The 22,119-nt window shown below is 36.5% G+C and overlaps 1 protein-coding gene across 1 annotated transcript in view; it reads left to right on the forward strand.

Annotated features, from left to right (window-relative positions):
- VEGFC (vascular endothelial growth factor C) overlaps positions 1–21,769 on the forward strand; it is a 122,770-nt gene extending 101,001 nt beyond the window's left edge. The window contains exons 5-7 of the mRNA XM_003415823.4: positions 12,145–12,251; positions 12,541–12,874; positions 18,146–21,769. Of these exons, the coding sequence (XP_003415871.1) occupies positions 12,145–12,251; positions 12,541–12,874; positions 18,146–18,260 (556 nt within the window). The 3' untranslated portion in view covers positions 18,261–21,769. The remainder of the gene's footprint in view (positions 1–12,144; positions 12,252–12,540; positions 12,875–18,145) is intronic.
- The last annotated feature ends 350 nt before the right edge of the window (positions 21,770–22,119 follow it).

Here is a 22,119-nt window from a genome sequence, read left to right on the forward strand (position 1 = left end):
AGCTTAGAGTTATCAAGATCACAATCTGATTTCAGGTCTACCAGTAAGTAGTTTTTTTTTTTTTTTAAGATTGGGCAGGTATCTCATGGCTTTCCTGAATCTCAGTTTGCTTATCTATATACAAAATGTAAAGAGCTAAAGAGAATCAGAACAAATACTCGATGCTTGTGCCCTGCATTGCACAGTGTCTGGCATCTGAGAGGTAGTCAGGAAAGGGCAGACTTTATTATTGTTAGCGTTAAGACTCATGTCTAATTCAGCTTCCTGTCCCTATGTTTTTCAGTGTTTTCTCTTTACCACTGTCCAGAATAAAAAATGCATGTTATGTTTCAAATCAGTACACATATATGTTTGATATCTGTAGGTATATGTTTACGTATAATTTTTTTTTTTCTGATGGTGCAGTGGTTAAGAGCTACGGCAGCTAACCAAAAGCTCAGCGGTTCGAATCCACCAGCCACTCTTTGAAAACCCGATGGGGCAAGTTCTCCTCTGTCCTATAGGGCCACTCTGAGTCAGAATTGACTCGATAGCAGCGGGTTTATTTTTTTCTTTTTTATAGCTATATAGTTTTAAACTCTATGTATTTATATATAAGGAGTTTTGGTGGTGCAGTGGTTAAGCACTCGCTGCTAACCAGAAAGTCGGCAGTTTGAACTCACCAGCTACAGCTGCACTGCAGGAAAGAGATGAGGCAGCCTGCTTCTGTAAAGATTTACAGCGTTGGAAAACCATGCAACCATAAAATTAAAACAAAGCATCATTCAAAAATACTTACCCTATTACAGTACCGCTCAACCTTTTCTTCATTATTGTCCGCCCCGCAGCCAATGCCCCTTATGTGGAGCCATCCCCCTCCTGTCAGTGGAGGCTCCCATGTTGCCATGAGGCTGAGCAGGTTTCAAAGGAGCTTCCGTGCTAAGACAGACTAGGGAGAAAGGCCTGGTGATTTACGTACGGAAATCACCGGAGAAAACGCTGTGGATCGCAAAAGTGATCCATTTATGCTCGGGATTGCCAAGAGTTAGGGAGCTACTCGATGGCAGTAAACAAGAAGGAGCTTTTAAAGGTATTTTTTCTTAATTGCCCCCATGCAATTTTAACACCACAAATATACTGCACGTCTTTATGTATTGTATGTTTATCTGTGCTTTATACTTAACAAGAGCAAGTATAAAGCTTATATTTTTTATCTAATGCATAGTTAAAATGATTAAAAGTTTTATATTAGAAGTTAAATTAAAATTAAAAAAAACTATTAAAAACATAACTGCATTTGCTGATTAACTCTAATGTAATTTATTTATTTAGGTAAATGATAATATATGAAATTCATATGCAAAGTAGTAATGGATATAAATATGTACTCATAACAAATATAACAAAAATTTAAAACATTCAAAAGTATTATTTTTCCATCAAAAGAAAAACAATTAAAAATACTTTCTTAAAAATATTTTTTAGAAAACTTAACTTTAAACTTTTGCCTAATATGTGAAAACAACTTTTAACTTATTTAGATAGTCAAAGTTGTTTTTCTTTCAGTACTTGAAATAATTAATCATGGTTTGAATACCTTTTGTAGATTTAAGTAAGAAAACATAGAGTTTTTTTATGTACTTCTCAAAGCTCAAGTCATGCACAAAAGCACAGAGAATCAAACACAACATTCACTGGGCAGACAGTGGCACCCAGTTGGCACACTCAGGCATCTCTTGCTGTATGACTTTGAGATCCAGCAACACAATAAGAGAAAGTCCTCCAGTCATGGCCATTTATTTACCATAATTTTTAACCCTGCTCTTGGATACATTTTTTATATCTTCCAGGAATTCAATGTTGGTGCTGCTCATGTGATACCCAAAAAAACCTGAAAGAAATTAAATACTAAGAATTAAGATTTTTCGGATAGGGTTGAGCTTTAGAGAGCCAAAAAATAATTGTAAGATCTAGGATTTTCACCCCCAAATATCCAAGCTTCATATTGGAAATATTTCCCCATTATAAATGTATGTATTATTATATGGGATACACCCAAACTTTTTTTTTCTATTCTTTCTCTTTTTTAAAATGTTGATCTCAACCTGTTGTGAACTGTGACCCACAGTTTAAAAGAAAACTACCATAATGATGATATACAAATTTAAAATATATAGTTATGCTATAAAATTATCACCTTTGTTAAAACTGAGGAGGAACAGCCTCTAAAACAATGGCTGAAAGTAAAAAGGTTGGCAAAACCAAGAGGTGGAGACAAGGTCCTGCCACTGGAAGGAACTCTCATGAACCACTGACGGGACTGTAACCTGGTACAGCCACATTGCGGAATAGTTTGGCAGACTCTTAGGAAGTTAAGCATACACTTATCATATGATTCAGAAATTCCCTTCTAGTTATTTACCGAAGAGAAATAAATACACCCTTCCACATAATAACTTGTATACAGATGTTCTTAAAGCTTTATTCATTTTAGTCAAAAGTTGGACACAGCCCAAATGCCCATCAAAGGTGAGTGGATAAACACATTGTAATATATCCATATAGTGGATTATTACTCAACAATATAAAACGTAAACTATTGCTACACATGGATCTCAGACACATTAAGCTGAATGAAAAAAGCTAGACTCAAAAAGCACATTGTGTATGATTCAATTCATATGAAATCATAGAAAAGACTAATCCAGGTTGAGAGAAAGCATATCAAATTGTTAGTGGCTTGGTGATGGGGATGGTTGGTGGTTCGCTCCAAAAAAAAAAAAAAAAAAAGGTGTTGCCGTCGAGTTGATTCTGACTCATAGCGACCCTGTAGGACAGAGTAGAAGTACCACATAGGGTTTCCAAGGAGCACCTGGTGGATTCAAACTGCCCACCTTTTGGTTAGTAGTTATAGCTCTTAACCACTGTACCACCAGGGGGTTCACTGGGGAGGGGCAAAAGGGAACACTTTGGGGCGATGAAAATATTCTTTGTATTGATGGTGCATGCATTTGTGAAAGTCAACACATTTAAAATAGGAGCATTTTAAGTCAAGAAAAAAAGTCCCATTTTATTAACTATAATTTTGTAATTAGTTTAGATTTAAAATGGTAGATTTCTTTAAATCTTTATGGAGGGTTCCCAGAAGAGAACTGGTTTACATACCATTTGAAATTTTATTCAGTTGCAACTGTGGTCGAGTTCTGCCCCATTGCTATGTTCTTACCACCCACCATTGTCAGGAGGAAGATAGATGCACTTTTTTCAAATGTTTGGCATTATATTTACATTGTTATGAAATTAAAATATCTACTTGACTGTTTATTCTGCATTATTTATAAAGAAGTGTATTTGAGAAGCATTTATAAAATGAGTCAGTCATAAAATATTTGTTGAGTCACTAACATGGATAAATAATTTTTCTAGGTACTGTGAGCCTACAAAGATGAGCTTGGCTATGGCTGGCCTCAGAGCACTCATGGCTAGGGAGGGACAGCACGTGCTATGTAATTATCACTATTTTATTGAATATTACTAGGTACAAAGCATCTGCCACACGTCTCATGCACACACTAATCCTGCCAGGTGGCTACTTTCATGATAAAGATCACGCCAGACCCGTTACCATCAAGTCAATTTCGATTCATAGCAGCAACCCTATAGGACAGAGTAAAACTGCTCCGTAGAGTTTCCAAGGAGCGACTGGTGGATTCGAACTGCCGACCCTTTGGTTAACAGCCATAGCACTTAGCCACTATGCCAGCAGGGCTTCCGAAACATCACACAGCACAGGGTTGAAGAGTATGGACCCTGCAGGCAGGCTTCCTGATTCAGAAATTCATTATCTGCTTACTAACTCTTTGAATTTTGGTAAGTTATGTAAGCTTTTTTTTATGACTCATTTTTATCATCTATAAAACATAAATAATAGCGTTATATATAAACATAATATAGTGTAACATTTATAACTTAATCCTCATAATCAATCTATTCAGTAATATTATGCTATGTTAGAAGTTAACCAAAGGAGCCCTGATGGCTAAATGTTTAAGCGCCTGGCTGCTAACCAAAAGGTTGGTGATTCCAACCCACCCTGTGACTTTGTGGGAGAAAAGACCTGGCAATCTCAGTAAAGATTACAGCCTAGGAAATCCTATGGGGCAGTTCTACTCTGCCCTATAGGGTTGCTATGAGTCAGAATCAACTTGGCAGCCCACAACAACAACAACGACAGAAACAAGTTAACCTAATATTTGGATAACAACATAATATAATAATAATATATATCACGTAGGGTTTTGTGATGTTTATAAGCAGCAGTCCATATTAAGTATTATCACAGTGCCTAATACAGACTATTTATCAAGTGTTGGCTGCTGTTATTACTAACATTTTTCAAATGAAAAAGCTGAGTTTTAGATGTGTTAATTACACATTAACACGTTGTGTTAACATACACAACTAGAGAGCTAAAAAAAAAAAAAAGTGCCCTTTCTGAAGCTCAGACTTTTTCTCCAACATCTTAACGCATTTTCATTAAGTACAGCAAAATTTCAAGTCTCAATGGCAGCATCACCAAAGTGTACCACAAATTCCAGAGGTTAAGGAAGGATGATAAGTACAAGTGGTTAGATTTCAATATTCATATTGAAGTTTTCATAGATTATTCTTTTTCTTTTCAGTTACTTCCTTTTACGTTTTTCTTCAAGTTGAACTCTATGTATTTCTATAGTGCCTTTAGGAGACTTTTTTTTTTATTTTCATTTACTCCCCTTTCACTGAGGTGTGGCGTTGATGAGGTAGTAAGACAAGAGAGATGATAAGACAATGTTCAGCATAACTAAAATGCCTTGAACTTTTTTTATTTTTTTAATGGATAATGAAAATAGAAGATGTGTATTATTTCAGCCTGACGGAGTGGCTGTGTCAGTCCTTTGGAGGACAAGTCATGTGGTAGAGGAAAGGAGGGGGCGAAGAAAGATAAGGAAATGGATGCGTCCAACCTGAAGTCTATTTTGTGTTTTTGTTTACAGGTTTTCATTTATTTTACAAAAATGCCCACAGTGATTATTATAACACTTAATAAAACATATTTGCCTATAAAATTTCATCCTTATGAGAACACCTCTGCTTTCCAAGGAGCAGTGGATTTATAGCCCAGGTAGCGTTTGCTTTGGAACTTGAACGCTCAATGTTTTTGGACTGTTAATTCATGGCAGCTCCTGAGTCCAAATGCTAAGAAGTTTAAATACGTTAGTTTTTCTTTTTCCCACTTTAATGTTTCATTATTTCCTTTTTAATATGAAGATTAACACATTAGAGTTTCACCAAAAATAGACATAAACCAAAAAGTATGAGAAGAGACTTAATAAACTACCTCAGAGCAGAGGTAATGTAGCTTCCAGTTAGTTTGGACATAGCCTTGCACCAGTTGATCAGAAATCTTTTTTCCAGCAGTTTTAAAAATGCATCTTTCTTCTCCCCTAAAAATATACTTTTGCAATTTCATGGTTCTTATGTTCTTAGGGAAGTGCTTTTAAAATCTTAATTCCTGTGTGTTCCACCCTCTTTTTACATAGCTCATTATCTAAATATTGTCCACCACCTTCAAACTAGCATCTATTTATATGGATAGATTTACCTGGAACTCAGTTAAGAGATTCCAGGCCCAGAAGCATTAGTTTTCTAAAAGAAAGCTGAATATGTGACATAGCATTCCTGCCTTTGGACTGTCTTCTGCCTTCTAGAATATAATTATTGAAAGCACAGCTTCCCTATGGCTTGTTGACTACTGGAGAAATGACAACCACGTGTACACGGCTGAGTAAAGTACTTCCTCTGCACTGAGATTACGTTTGTATGTTTAGCCATGGGGCTATCAGATCAAAGATTTTGTGAAGCTTAACATTAGGAAACCCTGGTGGTGTAGTAGTTAAGAGCTATGGCTGCTAACAAAAACTGTAGTTTGAATCCACCAGGCACTCCTTGGAAACCCTGTGGGGCAGTTCTACCCTGTCCTGTAGGGCCTCCATGAGTCAAAATTGACTCAACTGCAGTGGGTTTGGTTTTTGGTAGCATTAGGTTCAACCTCAACACATCGATGATTATTTTTAATAAATGTCCGTAATAGCAGACCAAATCAATTTGTTGGTTTGATGCCAAATCTACACTCTAATGCACTCAACATAGTGTTTTTTTCTGTCACTGAGGTGTGGCTTTGATGAAATAATAAGACCAGTAGCTATTGTTGAAAGGCATTTTTACCGTACTCTTGGTTACTTATCTTTATCAATTCTTGGTTCTAATTCTGTTAGTTCAAGTTTAACTAGAGATGAAAATGACAAGCTGATAAATGTGGTACTTACTGTGTTTCCATTATTTTAACCAGCGTTATCTCTCCTTGTATAGCCAAACAAAACCCAAAACAGGAAGACACAGACTTCCAGACTTACCCTACTCTGCCTGTGCATCTATGCCCCCTTTCTGGCTGCCATCCAACATGAAAACAAGTAATCTCTCCACTTGACTAGCCTGTTGGTGATCACATAGTGCGACCCATGTTTTACTCCCAAGACTCAAGCAGTGCTGAGCTTTGGGATATAGCTGGTTAACAACCGTGAGCTACATCTGCTAACCGAAAGGTCAGCAGTTTGAATCCACCAGGTGCTCCTTGGAAACCCTATGGGGCAGTTGTACTCAGTCCTGTAGGATCACTCTGAGTTGGAACTGGCTTGATGGCAACAGGTCTGGGTTTTGAACAGGCTCTAGTTCAAGTCTTTAAAGTTATGAGACAAGGAAAGACTAGATAAATAAGTCTACTTTTGTCTATTAATGCACTATCTGATTAGCCTTTCAAATGTTAAATGTGGCAAAATTGTTAAGACCATAGAATTTTTGTGGTCTGTTTACCAACTCTTCTATTTATATCCTAACAAACCCCAATTTACCCATTGTCACCCCTGCCAGTAGCCTAGTGGAACACGGACAAACAGGAAGATAAACAGAGGTAAGCACAAATTAGGGTGAAATCAATAAAAATCAATGCAAGGAAAGATAAGTATGTGCATTTTTAAGGTATATTTCTGTTAAACGTGTTCCTTTTTTATTTTAGACAACTTATACAGAGCCTTAAAGTGAAAGTCTATCTGCTGTCTATCCCTAGTACTAAAGAAGTTTCTTAATAACAATGAATATAAAGGCCACTTTCACTTAACCACTTTCCACTCCAGATAAACAACTCTCAGGAAAAATAAAAACAATCAAGGTCTATGTAGTTAGTGAAGTGTATTCAAGGGTCATGCATGACAAAGGGTACACTGAAAAGGAACACAAAAACTTAAAAACTTTTGGGGTAGAACTGTTTAAACATTTTTCTCAGGGCTCCGTGGCTGGCGATAGTGAAAGAATTTATTTGTTCCTGAGCAAGGCTATTTAGACAGCAATCCTGCGCAAGAAGGGTCTGGATTGATATTCTTTCACAATATAATTTTAGGCTTAAGTGATAATAATAGTGGATCAGGTTTAGATGAGATAAACAATTGGGGTTTAATAATTATCAAAATAATTAAAGTAGTCAGGATCCCCTCATTTTTTTTTTTTTTTTTTTGATGGGGTACAGAGCATTTTACTGGATGTCCCATGGAAGGTTATGAAGAGTAAAGGGTCTCAATGAGTCAGAATCGACTCAACAGCAGTGGGTTTGGTTTTTGGTTTTTGTGGTACCTGCTTTCAAACATGGAAATCACTAATAATTTTAGTGGCTCTCACTCCACACGTAGCAAGACTTAGTGTTAGGTAGATATTTGAGGAACACAGCTGTGGAGTGTACATGCCACATTGCCAGCAGTGAAAGGTTTAACCAATTGGGATATTTTGAAAGTACCTTATTAGAAGAGCTGCAAATGAGAGTAACTGATGCACAGTGCAGATCATATCCGTAGAAATAATTTGCATTTTAAAAAATCAATGTCTGCGAGTTGCATTTGTATTCAATTAATATTATCTTTCATTTTAAATTATCTATTTAAAAATTTTGAGAGATTTAGTGAATTCATAAGTAGTTTGAGATAAATCAATGTGCAGTTAAATTTTTTTCAGTTAGAAATATATCTTATATTACAATGATTATTGTTCTTTAGAAAATAACATTATTTCGTTTCTAACTAATGCTTTGCCCATACCCACGCCTGTCGAGTCAATTCTGACTCATAGCGACCCTGTAGGACAGACTAGACCTGGCCCATAAGGTTTCCAAGGAGCAGCTGGTGTATTCCAACAGCCTGCCTTTTGATCAGCGTCCAAATGCTTCACTGCTGTGCCACCGGCACCCATAAAATAGCCTACTGCGATGTCCACGGCACTAGCGTTAGTAACTGTTGCCCAATATTTGTAATTTCCTCTAACAGATCATTTTAGGAGCACATTCATCATTTAAAATTTCAAGAGAGAGATGAATGACAGATTGACTTCAGTAATTAAATTTCTTATTCTGTAAGTTGAGAAATACCTATGTCCTTAAATTTTTGTTCTCTGATTTTAACTAGCAAGAAACAGTAGCTATCAAACTAAAGTCAAATGAAGTATTGAATAATTAATTAAATAATCCTTATGAAAATTTTGTATCCTTCATATGGTAAAAAGATGGATTTTGTTTTGTGTGTGTGTACATATGGGTGGGAAAGGAAAAAAGGAATATTGAAGTAGTCACACACTGATTCTCAGTGTAGATCTACTTTACAAATAATTGCACAACCCTCTGTTTTGCGTTGCAGACAAACTATGTCTTCGAATCATATGTTTTATAAAGACAGATTATAAAAATAACATTTATAAAACTTTGCATATTTTTACGCACATTAATATTCAAAACTTTAAGAGAAATTTTAATAGGATGAAAATGCTTTGGGGATTCAAACATGTAGAAGACAAATTATGCTAAACCTGCTCACTATGAAAACTTTTTTTCATTCTAAAAACAGTATTTTTAAACTGTGTCTTCCATTTTTTCACGAGAAGCTTTAAATGCCAAGAACTTGCTACTCCATTTTGGAGCTTGGAAGTTCATTTAAGAACGATGAAAACGCGTTCTGTCCAAGTACATGTTTATTTAATTCAGTTGTACCTAGCAGGATTGCAAATTTCAACATTAATATGTGTGGTATTATTAATTTGGACAAAATTATAATGCATTTTAGGCCAACCACAAAACATAACCAATTTCTTACGGAATAACTTAGACACAGTAATGCCTGTAGAAAAGTATCAAACTACCTAGATAAGATCTAATATGCTTAGACTATTGTTTTGTTATCACCAAGTGATTGATGTGCTTATTAACACCCTTGCTGTCTGTGTGGTTACATGTACAGTTTGCATATTATAGGATAATCTCTTAGTTTATGATATGGTGTAGCAACAAAAAAAAGTTGATAAAAATAAAGGAAAATTCAAGGAAATTTCCAAAATTGACTGTCACCAAGCTAAAGGAAACAGGAAGGCTGGAGGAAGTTGAGAAGGGAGGGGTAATTCAGATTAAAGCGGTCACTGCTGTTGGCTGAAGGTGATGGTATGGATGAGCGGGATGACAAGGCAACGCTTTTTAACAGACTAGCAGACTCAGAGGAACTGATGGAGATTCTCCATGTCTTGGCATTGCTGTGTAGATTGCCGAACAGGAGTGCTTTTCGTAAATCGTCAGGAACAGTGGTCAAGATGAAGAAATGGTTGCAAAAATGCAGATTCGCTTATTCTTCTGTTCATATATTTCTTCATATGTTCCTACGAGAGACACCAAGTTGTTTTTAAAAGCAAGATGTATTGTTTCCGTCATCACTCTATGGCTCTGTGAATATTCGCAATACCAGCAAACACCAAGACACATGACCTCTTTGTTTAAGCCCCCTACACTTTTTAAACCTCTACGCATGATTCTTCTGCTCTCCCAACTTGGAATGTAACTTAACTCTCTTCCATCACATCACGTTGTTTAGAATACTATACTGAGTGTGAAGAATGTAAATATATACTTTCCATACACCAAGGTGGATACCCTGGTGACATAGTGGTTAAGTGCTATGGCTGCTAACCAAAGGGTCGGCAGTTTGAATCCACCAGGTGCTCCTTGGAAGCTCTATGGGGCAGCTCTACTCTGTCCTGTAGGGTCGCTGTAAGTCGGAATTGACTTGATGGCACTGGGTTATACACCAATGTTAGCTTGAAAGATGAGGCATTTAGAGATTTGTATGTACTTTTTGAAAAAAAAAATTTTTTTTTTTTTTTTTTTTTAATATAAAAACCACGAGTCCTTCTACTGGATGAACATTACCTAGAGAGACATTTTGTGGGATATACTTGCGTTTTCTAACCCTGCCCACTGTAAAGGTCTAGAGGTAATATAATCTGACGGCACTGAACACACCTAATTCCAATTGTTGTTAGGTGCCGTCGGGTTGGTTCCGACTCACAGCAACCCTTTGTGCAGCAGAACAAAATACTGCCCGGTCCTGCACCATCCTAACAACTGTTGCTATGTTTGAGCCCATTGTTGCAGCCATAGTGTCAGTCTGTCTCATCAAGGGTCTTCCTCTTTTTTGCTGACCCCCTAGTTTACCAAGCATGATGTCCTTTTCTAGGAACTGGTCCCTCCTGGTAACATGTGCTAAGTACATGAGACTAAGTCTTGCCATCCTTGCTTTTAAGGAGCGTTCTGGCTCTCCTTCTTCCAAGACGGATTTGTTCTTTCTTCTGGCAGTCCTGGTATATTCAGTATTCTTCCCCAACACCATCATGCAAAGGCAGCAGTTCTTCTTCGGTCTTCCTTATTCATTGCCCAGCTTTCACAGGCATTTGCATATGAGGTGATTGAAAATACAATAGCTTGGGTCAAGTGCACATTAGTCCTCAAGGACTAAGATTTTTAACACTTTAAAGAAGTCTTTTGCAGCAGATTTGCCTAATGTAATACTTCGTTTGATTTCTTGACTACTTCCGTAGGCATTGATTGTGGGCCCAGTGGTGCCCCCTAAATGTCATCTTCCAGCAAAGAGAATTAGATTCCTTGAATCTAAACTAACCAAAGGTTGACTCCAAGTATGGAGCAAAAAAAAAAAAAAAAAAAAATTGGACAAGACAAGCTTGTGACATCTAATCACATCAGAGAGCAAAGAAGCTGCTGGTCATACAAGCACCAACTTGAAGAGTCCCCACTTAGCCACCAGTGGTACAACTGGAGCATCAAAGGAGTTGTTGTCACTAGTTTCCGTGAAGTCGTTTCTGACTCGTGGTGACCCCAAGTGTGCAGAGTAGAATGCCGTAGGGTTTTCAAGGCTTTGACCTTTGGGAAGCAAATCACCAGGCTTGTCTTCTGAGACGCCTCTGGTTGGGTTCAAACTGCCAGTAGTTGAGTGCTTAACCATGTGGGCAATTTAGGTAATTGACTGAAGCCATTATGTTCATAATTTTTACTAAATGGAAAAGGAAAGAATGAGGGAAGGAAGCAGGGAGGGCAGGAAGGAAAGTGTAGAGTGGAAATTTTGCAGGTCAACCAGCATTAACCTGTTAACCTGTTGCCATCAAGTCAATTCCAACTCATAGTGACCATATAGGACAGAGTAGAATTGCCCCCTACGGTTTCCAAGGAACAGTTGGTGGATTCGAACTGCCGATCTTTGGTTAGCAGTGATGCTCTTAACCATTGTGCCACCAGGGCTCCCAACTATTAACAGAGCCTTTGTAGTTATGGGATTCTATGCTTATTTTATTTTTCCAGGCTTAGTTTTCTGCACTGTTGTTGGAAAATCAAAAGTTGGAAGCAACTTGAATAGCTCCCAATAGGGGAATAATAAAAGTACATCCGTTTTATGAAATATTATTCAGTCACTAAAAATAGTGAAGCACAACTTTAAGAACTGAGATATAAAGATGTCCATAATACATTGTTTAGTGGGAACAGGGTGAATTTTAGAATAAAATTAATGACTTTATCCAAGTCTGAATATAGACCACAGCACATGGAGGTGGGTATAGTTGGAGAGGAAACGTTCTCATTGTATTTTATACATCCCTATATTATTTTAATGTTTATTTAAAAGTGTGCATTAATTTCGGAAGGAAAGAGATGACTTTTTCTGTGTAACGGCTGTCGTACTGCCTCCATCTCTTCTAAAGGTGTCAGACAACAAACAAGACTTGCCCTACAAATTACATCTGGAATAATCACATGTGCAGATGCCTGGCTCAGCAAGATTTTATTTTTTCCTCCAGTGCTGGAGATGGTGAGTAGCCTGTTAGTTCAAAGACTAAATGCCCAGGATCTCTATTTTGATTAACAAATATTTATTATGAAGACCACATGTACGATAGCCAGATCATCAGTCCTTGAAACAAGTGACTACAGAACAGGACATTTTTAACTCCATATGGGTCTTGTTTTGAATTTCTTTGTAAAGGAACGCACTCATCTTTGCACACAGTCCTTTAATAAGAAACATAAAAAGAAAGATGAATTTTAATGCTTCACACCGAGGAAGGTAGACTAAGAATGTTCTGGCTGTGTTTGTCTAGACTCTACAGATGAAGCTCATGGCATCTGCGGCCCCGACAAGGAGCTGGATGAAGAAACCTGTCAATGCGTCTGTAAAGGAGGGCTTCGGCCATCCAGCTGTGGGCCCCACAAGGAGCTAGACAGAAACTCATGCCAGTGTGTCTGCAAAAACAAACTTTCCCCCAGCTCCTGTGAGGCCAACAGAGAATTTGATGAAAACACATGCCAGTGTGTGTGTAAAAGAACCTGCCCAAAGAATCAACCTCTAAATCCTGGAAAATGTGCCTGTGAATGTACAGAAAATATGCAAAAATGCTTCTTAAAAGGAAAGAAGTTTCATCATCAAACGTGCAGGTAAGAAACCTTAAGTAGTATTAATTTTTCTTACTGGAAATAGTTTTCTCAGCCAAAATCTAAAATAAATTGCTGTCGAGTTGATTCTGACTCATAGCAACCATATAGGACAGAGTAGAACTGCCCCATAGGGTTTCCAAGGACCAGCTGGTGGATTTGAACTGCCAACCTTTTGGTTAACAGCCATAGTTCTTAACCGTTGTGCCACCAGGGCTCCAAAATCTAAAATAATTGTTGTTTATTAGAATGAGAATAGCCACCTATAAGTTCTAGAAGATGAAGTCTGCTATTTTTTAACCAATGTCGAACTTTCATGAGGAGTCCCTGGGTGGTACAAATGGTTAAGCACTCAGCTGCTGACTGAAAAGTTGGAGGTTCAAGTCCAACCAGAGGCACCTTCCAAGAAAGACCTGGTGATCTACTTTTACCAGGACTCCTGAAAGTTTACAGTCGTCGAAAACCCTATGGAGTGCAGTTTTACTCTGATACACGTTCGGTCACCATGAGTCAAAATCGACTTGAGAGCAGTTGGAAACTTTCATGAGACTGAGTTTGCCCCCAAAAGAGCAAGACGTCAGCTCGGGGACCAAAGCCCGTCCGAGCTCAGAGTAGTCTCTAAATCCCTTGTCCCAGAGGCTAATGTAGTGGCAGTCAGTCCAAGCTGGAGGACAGATACATAGGACGGTCACCCCTGGAGCTTTTCAGACACAGTCAGGCAATCCACACTTGCTGTTGCCAAAAATTATGATGCTTTCATGTGTCGTTAGGGTAACCGTTCTAGGTGTACACAACGTTTATGCAAAATTAAAAACAAAAGATGGACTAGCACCATTTACTGTACAGTCATATCTAGAAACGAAAATATTTAAGGTGAGTATTTAAAGTAATTAAAAAATAAATCAGTACTTTTTAAAGGGTTATTTGTCTTGGTTGTTGAGTTTTTGCAGTATCATGTAGATTTTAGAGATCAGACACTGATAGGCTTTGTCGTAGCCAAAATTTTTTTCCCAGTCTGCAGGTAATCTTTTTATTCTTTTGGTGAAGTCTTTGGATGAGCACAGGTGTTTGATTTTTAGGAGCTCCCAGTTATCTAGTTTCTTTTCTGGTGTTTGTGCATTGTTAGTAATGTTTTGTGTACCGTTTATGCCATGTATTAGGGCTCCTAGCATTGTCCCTATTTTTTCTTTCGTGATCTTTATTGTTTTAGATTTTGAATTTAGGTCTTTGACCTATTTTGAGCTAGTTTTTGTGCACGGTGTGAAATATGGGCCTTGTTTGATTTTTTTTGCAGATGGATATCCAGTTATACCAGCACCACTTGTTAAAGAGACTGTCTTTTCCCCATTTAACTGACTTTGGGCCTTCGTCAGATATCAGCTGCTCACATGTGGACAGATGTATGCCTGAATTCTCAATTCTGTTCCACTGGTCTATGTATCTGTTGTTACCAGTACCAGGCAGTTTTGACTACTGTGGCAGTATAATATGTTCTAAAATCAGCTAGTGTGATGTCTCCCACTTTGTTCTTCTTTTTCAGTAATGCTTTACTTATCCAGGGCTTCTTTCCCTTCCATATAAATTTGGTGATTTGTTTCTCCATCTCATTAAAAAATGTCGTTGGAATTTGGATCAGGATTGCATTTTATCTATAGATTGCTTTGGGTAGAATAGAGATTTTTACAACGTTGCGTCTTCCTATCTATGAGCAAGGTATGTTTTTCCACTTACGCAGGTCTGTTTTAGTTTCTTGCAGTAGTGTCCTGTAGTTTTCTTTGTATCGGTGTTTTACGCCTCTGTTTAGACTTACTCCTAAGTATTTTATCTTCTTGGGGGCTATTGTAAATGGTATTGATTTGGTGATTTCCTCTTTGACATTCTCTTTGTTGCTGTAGAGGAATCCAACTGATTTTTGTATCCTGATACAATGCTGAACTCTTCTATTAGTTTCAGTAGTTTTCTTGAGGATTCTTTAGCGTTTTCTGTGTATAAGATCTTGTCATCTGCAAATAAAGATACTTTTACTTCTTCCTCACCAATTTGGATGCCCTTTACTTCTTTATCTAGCCTAATTGCCCTGGCTAGGACCTCCAGTGCAGTGTTGAATAAGAGTGGTGATAAAGGGCATCTTTGTGTGGTTCCTATTCTCAAGGGGAATGCTTTCGGACTCTCTCCATTTAGGATGAGATTGGCTGTTGCATATGTGTAAATGCCCTTTATTATGTTGAGGAGTTTTCCTTCCGTTTGTATTTTGCTGAGAGTTTTTATTATGAATGGGTGTTGGACTTTGTCAAATGCCTTTTCTGCATCAGTTGATAAGATCCTGTGGTTCTTGTCTTTTATTTATGTGATGGATTACATTGATTGTTTTTCTAATTGAATCCATCCCTACATACCTGGTAAGAATCTCACTTGGTCATGGTGAATTATTATTATTATTATTATTTTGATATGTTATTGAATTCTGTTGGCTAGAATTTTGTTGAGGATTTGGCATCTAAGTTCATGAGAGATATCGGTCTATAATTTTCTTTCTTTTTTTTTTTTTTTTTTTTGTGGTGTCTACCTGGTTTTGGTATCAGGGATATACTGGCTTCATAGAATGAGTTTGGGAATATTCCATCCTTTTCTGTGCTCTGAGATACCTTTAGTAGTAGTGGTGTTAACTCTTCTCTGAAGGCTTGGTGGAAGTCTCCGGTAAAGCCATCAGGGCCAGGACTTTTGTTGTTGAGAGTTTTTTGATTACCTTTTCAATCTCTTCTTTTGTTATGGGTTTATTTAGTTGTTCTACCTCTGTTTGTGTTAGTTTAGGTAGGTAGTGTCTTTCTAGAAATTCATCCATTTCTCCTAGATTTTCAAATTTGTTAGAGTACAATTTTTCGTAGTAATCCGATGTGATTCTTTTAACTTTAGTTGGGTCTGTTGTGATATCACCCATCTCATTTCTTATTTGGGTTATTTTGCTTCCTTTCCTGTTTTTCTTTTGTCAGTCTGGCCAGTGGTATATCAGTGCATGTTGTTTTGGTAACGCTATTTACAATTACCATCGTTATAGTGCAGAGATGATATTAAAGTTGTTTTTAAAGAATGGAAATGCAAGTGGCAAGGCTAGATCTCACCAGCAGATTCAGTACAAGATCAAGGCATTCATTAAAAAAAAAAAAAAAAATTAATATGTGGAAAAACTCAACCCTGCTGTTTTCCTCAAATATCTATATTCTTTGTAATATTATATGTAACCTGTCCTTCTGCAGCCTTGCTTAAGCTCATGTCCTCCTTGGCTGAGATGACATTGTACTTCCCTGGTTGCTGTCTTAATTTTTGACCATTAGTTCTTAGTTGTTGTCACTGGATTCTCTTCTTCCAGTCTTCAGGTGTGGTAGATAAGTATTCATATGACTTAAAACTTAGCATTTCATTTGTTTATAATTTAGTATATTCATTAACATCTATCATTACGTTTTTCCCCAGTAAACAGTCCATCTTTTTGATTCTCAAAAAATTTGAGTTCTTATTTTAATTTATATTTCTGACGATGTGCCCACACTATCATTTTAACTATAGCATGTGGAGACTTTAATGAATCTATGCATCTCATTGATTATATTTTTTTCTTCCCTTAGTGGATTGAGAACATTATAAGAATCCATTTCCTTTTTAGGAAATTTTCGGCAATAACCGTATGCCAATTTTACTTGCATATTACTACTCTAATTACCAAAAGGATACTTCACAAATGCACTGATACTTTCAGAAGGATGTAGATACTTGATCACATTAAACCTTCATTTTGTACATTGAATCTTTCTAAGTTACCCTGGTATATATTGGAAAATCTGAAAGTTTTTACGTGTGCATACAGACTACCCAGCCATCAAATTTTTTTTAATGATTTCCTATATTAGGAGAAAATATTTCTATCATTGTATTTATCTTACAATGCACATTCTTTCGTAAAGATACTGTATTTACTGCAAGTCTTCCTTTTTTCATCTAAGTGTGTAATTACAAGTATTGTGATATATATATATATATATATGGAACTACAGGAGATTATTTGAAAAAATATATATGCTATTCTTTTTTTTCTTAATATTTATTTCAAAATATTGGACAGTACATATTCTTTGGTTCACTGCTTTAATCATCAATTTTTATTGACAAATTTATTCCTGTTTAGTTAGGTCTTATGACTTTGCATTTGTATTTAGAAGTATAGTTTTTCATTTTATAAGAACATTTAACAGTTTAACTAAAGATATGCTTTCTTTTCTAGGGAATAAGAAATGAAATATTAAAATCAAATTTGTCTTTTTTTTTTTTTTTTTTTGTAATGCCCTGTTGATTTCCACATGTCAGGTCATGTTGCATTTCCCCCTGTACACCATCCCCATGTGGTAGGCACACTCATGCCCCAAAAAGTTCTTCAAAGATAGCTCCAATCCATTAGAGCAATGTGCCTGTTGACATTATTGACAGATTGGTAATTTATCTTTTCACCACTGCTAGAAACTGAAAGGACTTACTGGGGACCACTGGTGAATAGTTTCCCTCTCTGCCTCTTCCCGCAGACCACATTTGTTTCACATGGAGCCCAGGTGGGGAAGGGAGAGTTGGCCACCATCCTGCAGCCAGCTGCCGAGTAAAGAGACAAGACTGAGGGTGGGGCTGCTCGCTGAGGACCACCAAAAAAAAAAAAAAAAAACCCATTGCCGTCGAGTCGATTCTGACTCACAGTGACCCTGTAGGACAGATTAGAAGTGACCCACAGGATTTCCAAGGAGCAGCGGGTAGATTCAAACTGCCGATCTTTTGATCTAGCAGCCAAATGTTTAACCACTGCCCCAACAGGGCACTGTTTAATAATCTGGAAGTCTGGGTTCCACACAAGACCCAGACCCTTGTGAGTTCTGCTGTGCTTACATGATCACAGGAAACTGGCAGTCCTTAAATATTCACTTTCACGATTTCTGTTTTATGTTACTTTCGTCCATGAAGCAGAGAGCACTTCAAAAGAACTAATGGATACAACATCCTGTCTTTCCATTCATTGCATCAGGAAGCCAAACTGTTTTTTAGGCTTTTCCATTGCTCTTAAACGTTGTAATTCTATGCAGAAACTTTAAAAGTTTATACAACTAAGAACGACTTTACGATAAAATGAACAATTTTGTTCTAGTTTGACATTTAGAAGAATGCAGAAGTATATTTACAGTAAAATGAATTAATTGCCTTGGCCTTTAAATGAAAATGTGTTCCTCTTTTTTGTTCTAGTTGTTACAGAAGGCCATGTCCAAATAGACTGAAGCATTGTGAGCCAGGATATTCATTTAGTGAAGAAGTATGTCGCTGTGTTCCTTCATATTGGAAAAGGCCACATATGAACTAAGATAGTACTATTTTTCAGTTCATCGTTTTCGATCTTGGAAAACTATGTTGCCATATTAGAACTGTCTGTGAAGACAGAGACCTTTGGGGACCGTCGTAACAAAGACAAAACCTGTGTTTTCTGAACTGTGTGGATAACTTTACAGAAATGGACTGGAGCTCACCTGCAAAAGACCTCTGCTAAGACTGGTTTCTGCCAATGGCCAAACAGCTGAGGTTTTTCTCTCATGTTTAAAAAAAAATAATAATTAATGACTATATAATTTATTTCCACTAAAAATATTGTTTCTGCATTCATTTTTAAAGCAATAACAATTGGTAAAGCTCACTGTGATTAATATTTTTATAGCATACAAAATATGTCTAAAATAAAATGAAAGTTGTATTATAAGCTGGTAATTTCAGTCCATTACCATCTTACACGATAAACAAAAACTGATATCATGAAACCATTGACCTTCCCTCTCTTTTTCTTTTTCCCTAACCAAATGCCAGGTTCAGATTGCTGTGGAAAATTGTGATCCTATAAAAAAAGTTTCAGAGGCCAACAGTACGCTGTTGTATTTTGTTTAAATTCATCCCTTAAAATATTTAATGATTATAAACATTTTAGCACATGATACTCTTAAATTTATAACAAAGTAAATAATACAGAACATATTATCTTGTAAGATAATCTGCTTAGCAGGTCCATGTGATTGTAAGTTATTTAGTGCCCTGGAAGCATTCCAACTCATAACTTGATATAAAGTCTTTCAGTATATGTTAAAATGGCTTTAAAATATTTTACTCAAAAAGAATCCTTTCCAAATACTTAACTTCTGACTAGCTGAAATACTTATTTTGAACTGAAGTGCTCCTACCCAGCACACTGAAAATAACCTGGAAAGAAAATTTAAACAGTCATATAGGTTAGAAAGGAAACGTTTCAGTCACACACTGAAGTACGGGTTTCATTCCTAATAGGCATCATGCTAAAATACTTTTCTCTGGGAGCAATTATTTTGCTTGCTTAAATACAAGTAAATTAAAAAAAAAAATTTCTATAGATGTTTGAAAATGTAAACAAAAACATACTTTTAAATGGTGACTAATAAATGCAAAGTATTAGTATCTACATGCATTGCTATAAAATAAATAATTTGTTTTTTATAAAATATTTCATTAGAAGGTTAATGCCCTAAAAAGTACCCTCAGTGTTTTGAATCCTAACTTTTAAAACGGGTTTTGCATTCAGTGTTTATTCAATCCTAATTATGTGCTCTGTGCAACATTAAATGTAACAGTTGATAAAGTAGGATTTTTCATGTATTGGGGAAGAAAATAAGCAGTCTTCTAAAATGTAAAATGTTCTCATTGTACATTTATGGGCCATGTTCTTATTCTTTGCTAATTATCTACGTCTAGGTAATTTTCAAACTTGAGAACAGGAAAATACGGTAAGCAAATTTGACAACAGTTGCAGTTTTCTTAAAACGTCTCTAAAAGAACAAATTCAGGAGTGATTATGGAAGAAAAAATGGAATCTAAATAAATAACGTCCTTCCATCTGTTAGAGGCATAGACCTTCATCCATAAAATGTCATCATCTATGACGTTCAGCTGAGCTGTAATTCAATAATTTTCATCCCATTTGAGCCAAAAATGAAAGCACACGAACTTCTAAACTGTTATTGGTGACCTGGTCAATTATTCTTTAGTTTCAGAAAAAATTAAATAAATTTTTTTAGCTAATCTGAAAAAAATCTATTCTGAGCTCCAAATGAGCCCCCCGAGGCCACGTAAAGAATATTAGAACCTGATACAATGACTGTTATCAGCTTAAAAAACCATCTAAACTGTGTGCTGACAATTAGTTTCTCAGAATATATGGGTAAGCCAAAAATATCACTAGACCAAAAATTAAAGCCTGAAGCATGCCAGAAAAAATAACGCACAGATTTGTCCCTGGAGATGTAATAATTTTGATCAAAGGCATGAATAGCATGGATAAAGACAACACATTGCCAGAGATACTTGCAAGCAATTTTATGTGGACCATAAAAATCCCACAGCACTCCATTATAATGAGTAAGTTTTTGGATGCCAGTGAAGAAGGTGGACTAGAGGTATAGCCAAGCAATTATGTAGAATATGTAGAATATGAATTTGATAGTCCCTGCAGAAAAGCCCCAAGATACCAATCCAGTCAATCTAAAGGGTAAAGATGAGAAACTCTGGAAGCCTGCAGCAGCAGTCCATGTATCCAAGTCCTAGAAAGTTTATAAACAGCACTTGATGTCCAGAAACCCAATACTGTATACTCTGTCTGGAAGACTCAAGAAAAACATGTTTGGTAAATAATTGTGTAAGATTTACCGTCCAGTTTTTTTTTTTTTTTTTAATATGGGATTTTGGCACTTAGTAACTGATTGAGTGAAACAGATTTTCTATTAGAGGTTCAGAAAGTGACCAGGAGTTTGAGAGGTGAATATAAGACACATTCACTGGTGTACCCCAAATGCACTTCTCTAAGGGAGGGAGCGAGGAACAGGCACACACCTAGGCCTTCTTCAGGGATATCCTGCTCTAGGGATTTCACTCAAAGCTGAGAGAGGAGAAGTAGGAACAACAGGTGAGAGAGTTCACGTTACCTTCATTGTTTTAGCGTATCACCCAAGTTTATGAACTTCCTCACGTGGTTAATAAGCTCCCGTGTTCACCTAATTAGGAAGTATGAGTAGCAAGAGCTGAACAAAGGTCTCTTGGCCCACATTTTACCTATATTACCAAACTATCCCCCAAGATCTGAGCGCTTTCATTATCAGATTTTTCAAAGGATACTTTTTAGGGACTTTACCTTTTGACCTGGAAATGAGAATGACGTCAAGCTAGTATTCACTCTGCTGCTGTGGAAGAGGGAAAGTTGATACGTCTGATTTTTATATAGTAGATAAATTTGAGAAAGCTCTGAATAAATCTAATTATTGTACCCTAAAAATGCGTATAGTACACCCAGAGAACTATTTAAATGAAGTCTGCGAAACAGATCTTTTTAAGTAATTACATCATGTCTTTATTGGTTCATGTGTTTGAGTTTTTGGTATATTGCATAATTTTTTAAGTTAATTATTTGTTAACTTGTGGAAGTGGAAACGGAATTTCATGGTATGGAAGTTTTTGTTTGTTTTATATATACCAAAGTTTCACTGTTTATGTTTCTTCATTCCATAGCTAACAGCTCATTGCTTAAAGAAGCATACTATATTAGAAGGAAGCCTGGATTGGGAATTATGAACCAGGTTTTTAATCCTGATTTTTCTGCTTTATTCCTGAACATCACCGAGATACTCTGAGTCCCAACATCTTACTCTGTGAAAGGAGGAAGTTGGATTAAAATTATATGTGAGATCCCACCTCTGAAGTTGTAACGTTTGTACTGAACTGCATAAAGAGAGAAGTCTAAACCAGAATATTTTAAAGAACTCTGGGGAAACAACATGCTTGAGATTAATAAACAAATGAGAAATACTTATCTTTTAAAATTATTTAAGAAATTATAAATGAAAAATTTTTCTCCCTTATATTCCCATTTTACTACTTAAATCTTAACCAATTTAGGTAACTCAAAACATCATTCTTCCAGACTTCTTCATATAAAAGGTGGTCACACATAGGGAGTTTGGAAAATGCCTCTAAACTATTGGGAAAAGTAAATATTTTGAGAAACCATGGGACTTTCACAAGATAGCAAAAGCATAACGGTTCTCACTCATTGCTTCCAAACCTCAATCAGATGCACAAATACTGCATTTAATTTTAGGCAAAGCATTTAAAGCAGAATTTGACTCGTGATGTTACCACTATAGGATTTGATTAGG

Source organism: Loxodonta africana, chromosome 21 (assembly GCF_030014295.1).
Source record: "Loxodonta africana isolate mLoxAfr1 chromosome 21, mLoxAfr1.hap2, whole genome shotgun sequence".
Lineage (NCBI taxonomy): Eukaryota > Metazoa > Chordata > Mammalia > Proboscidea > Elephantidae > Loxodonta > Loxodonta africana.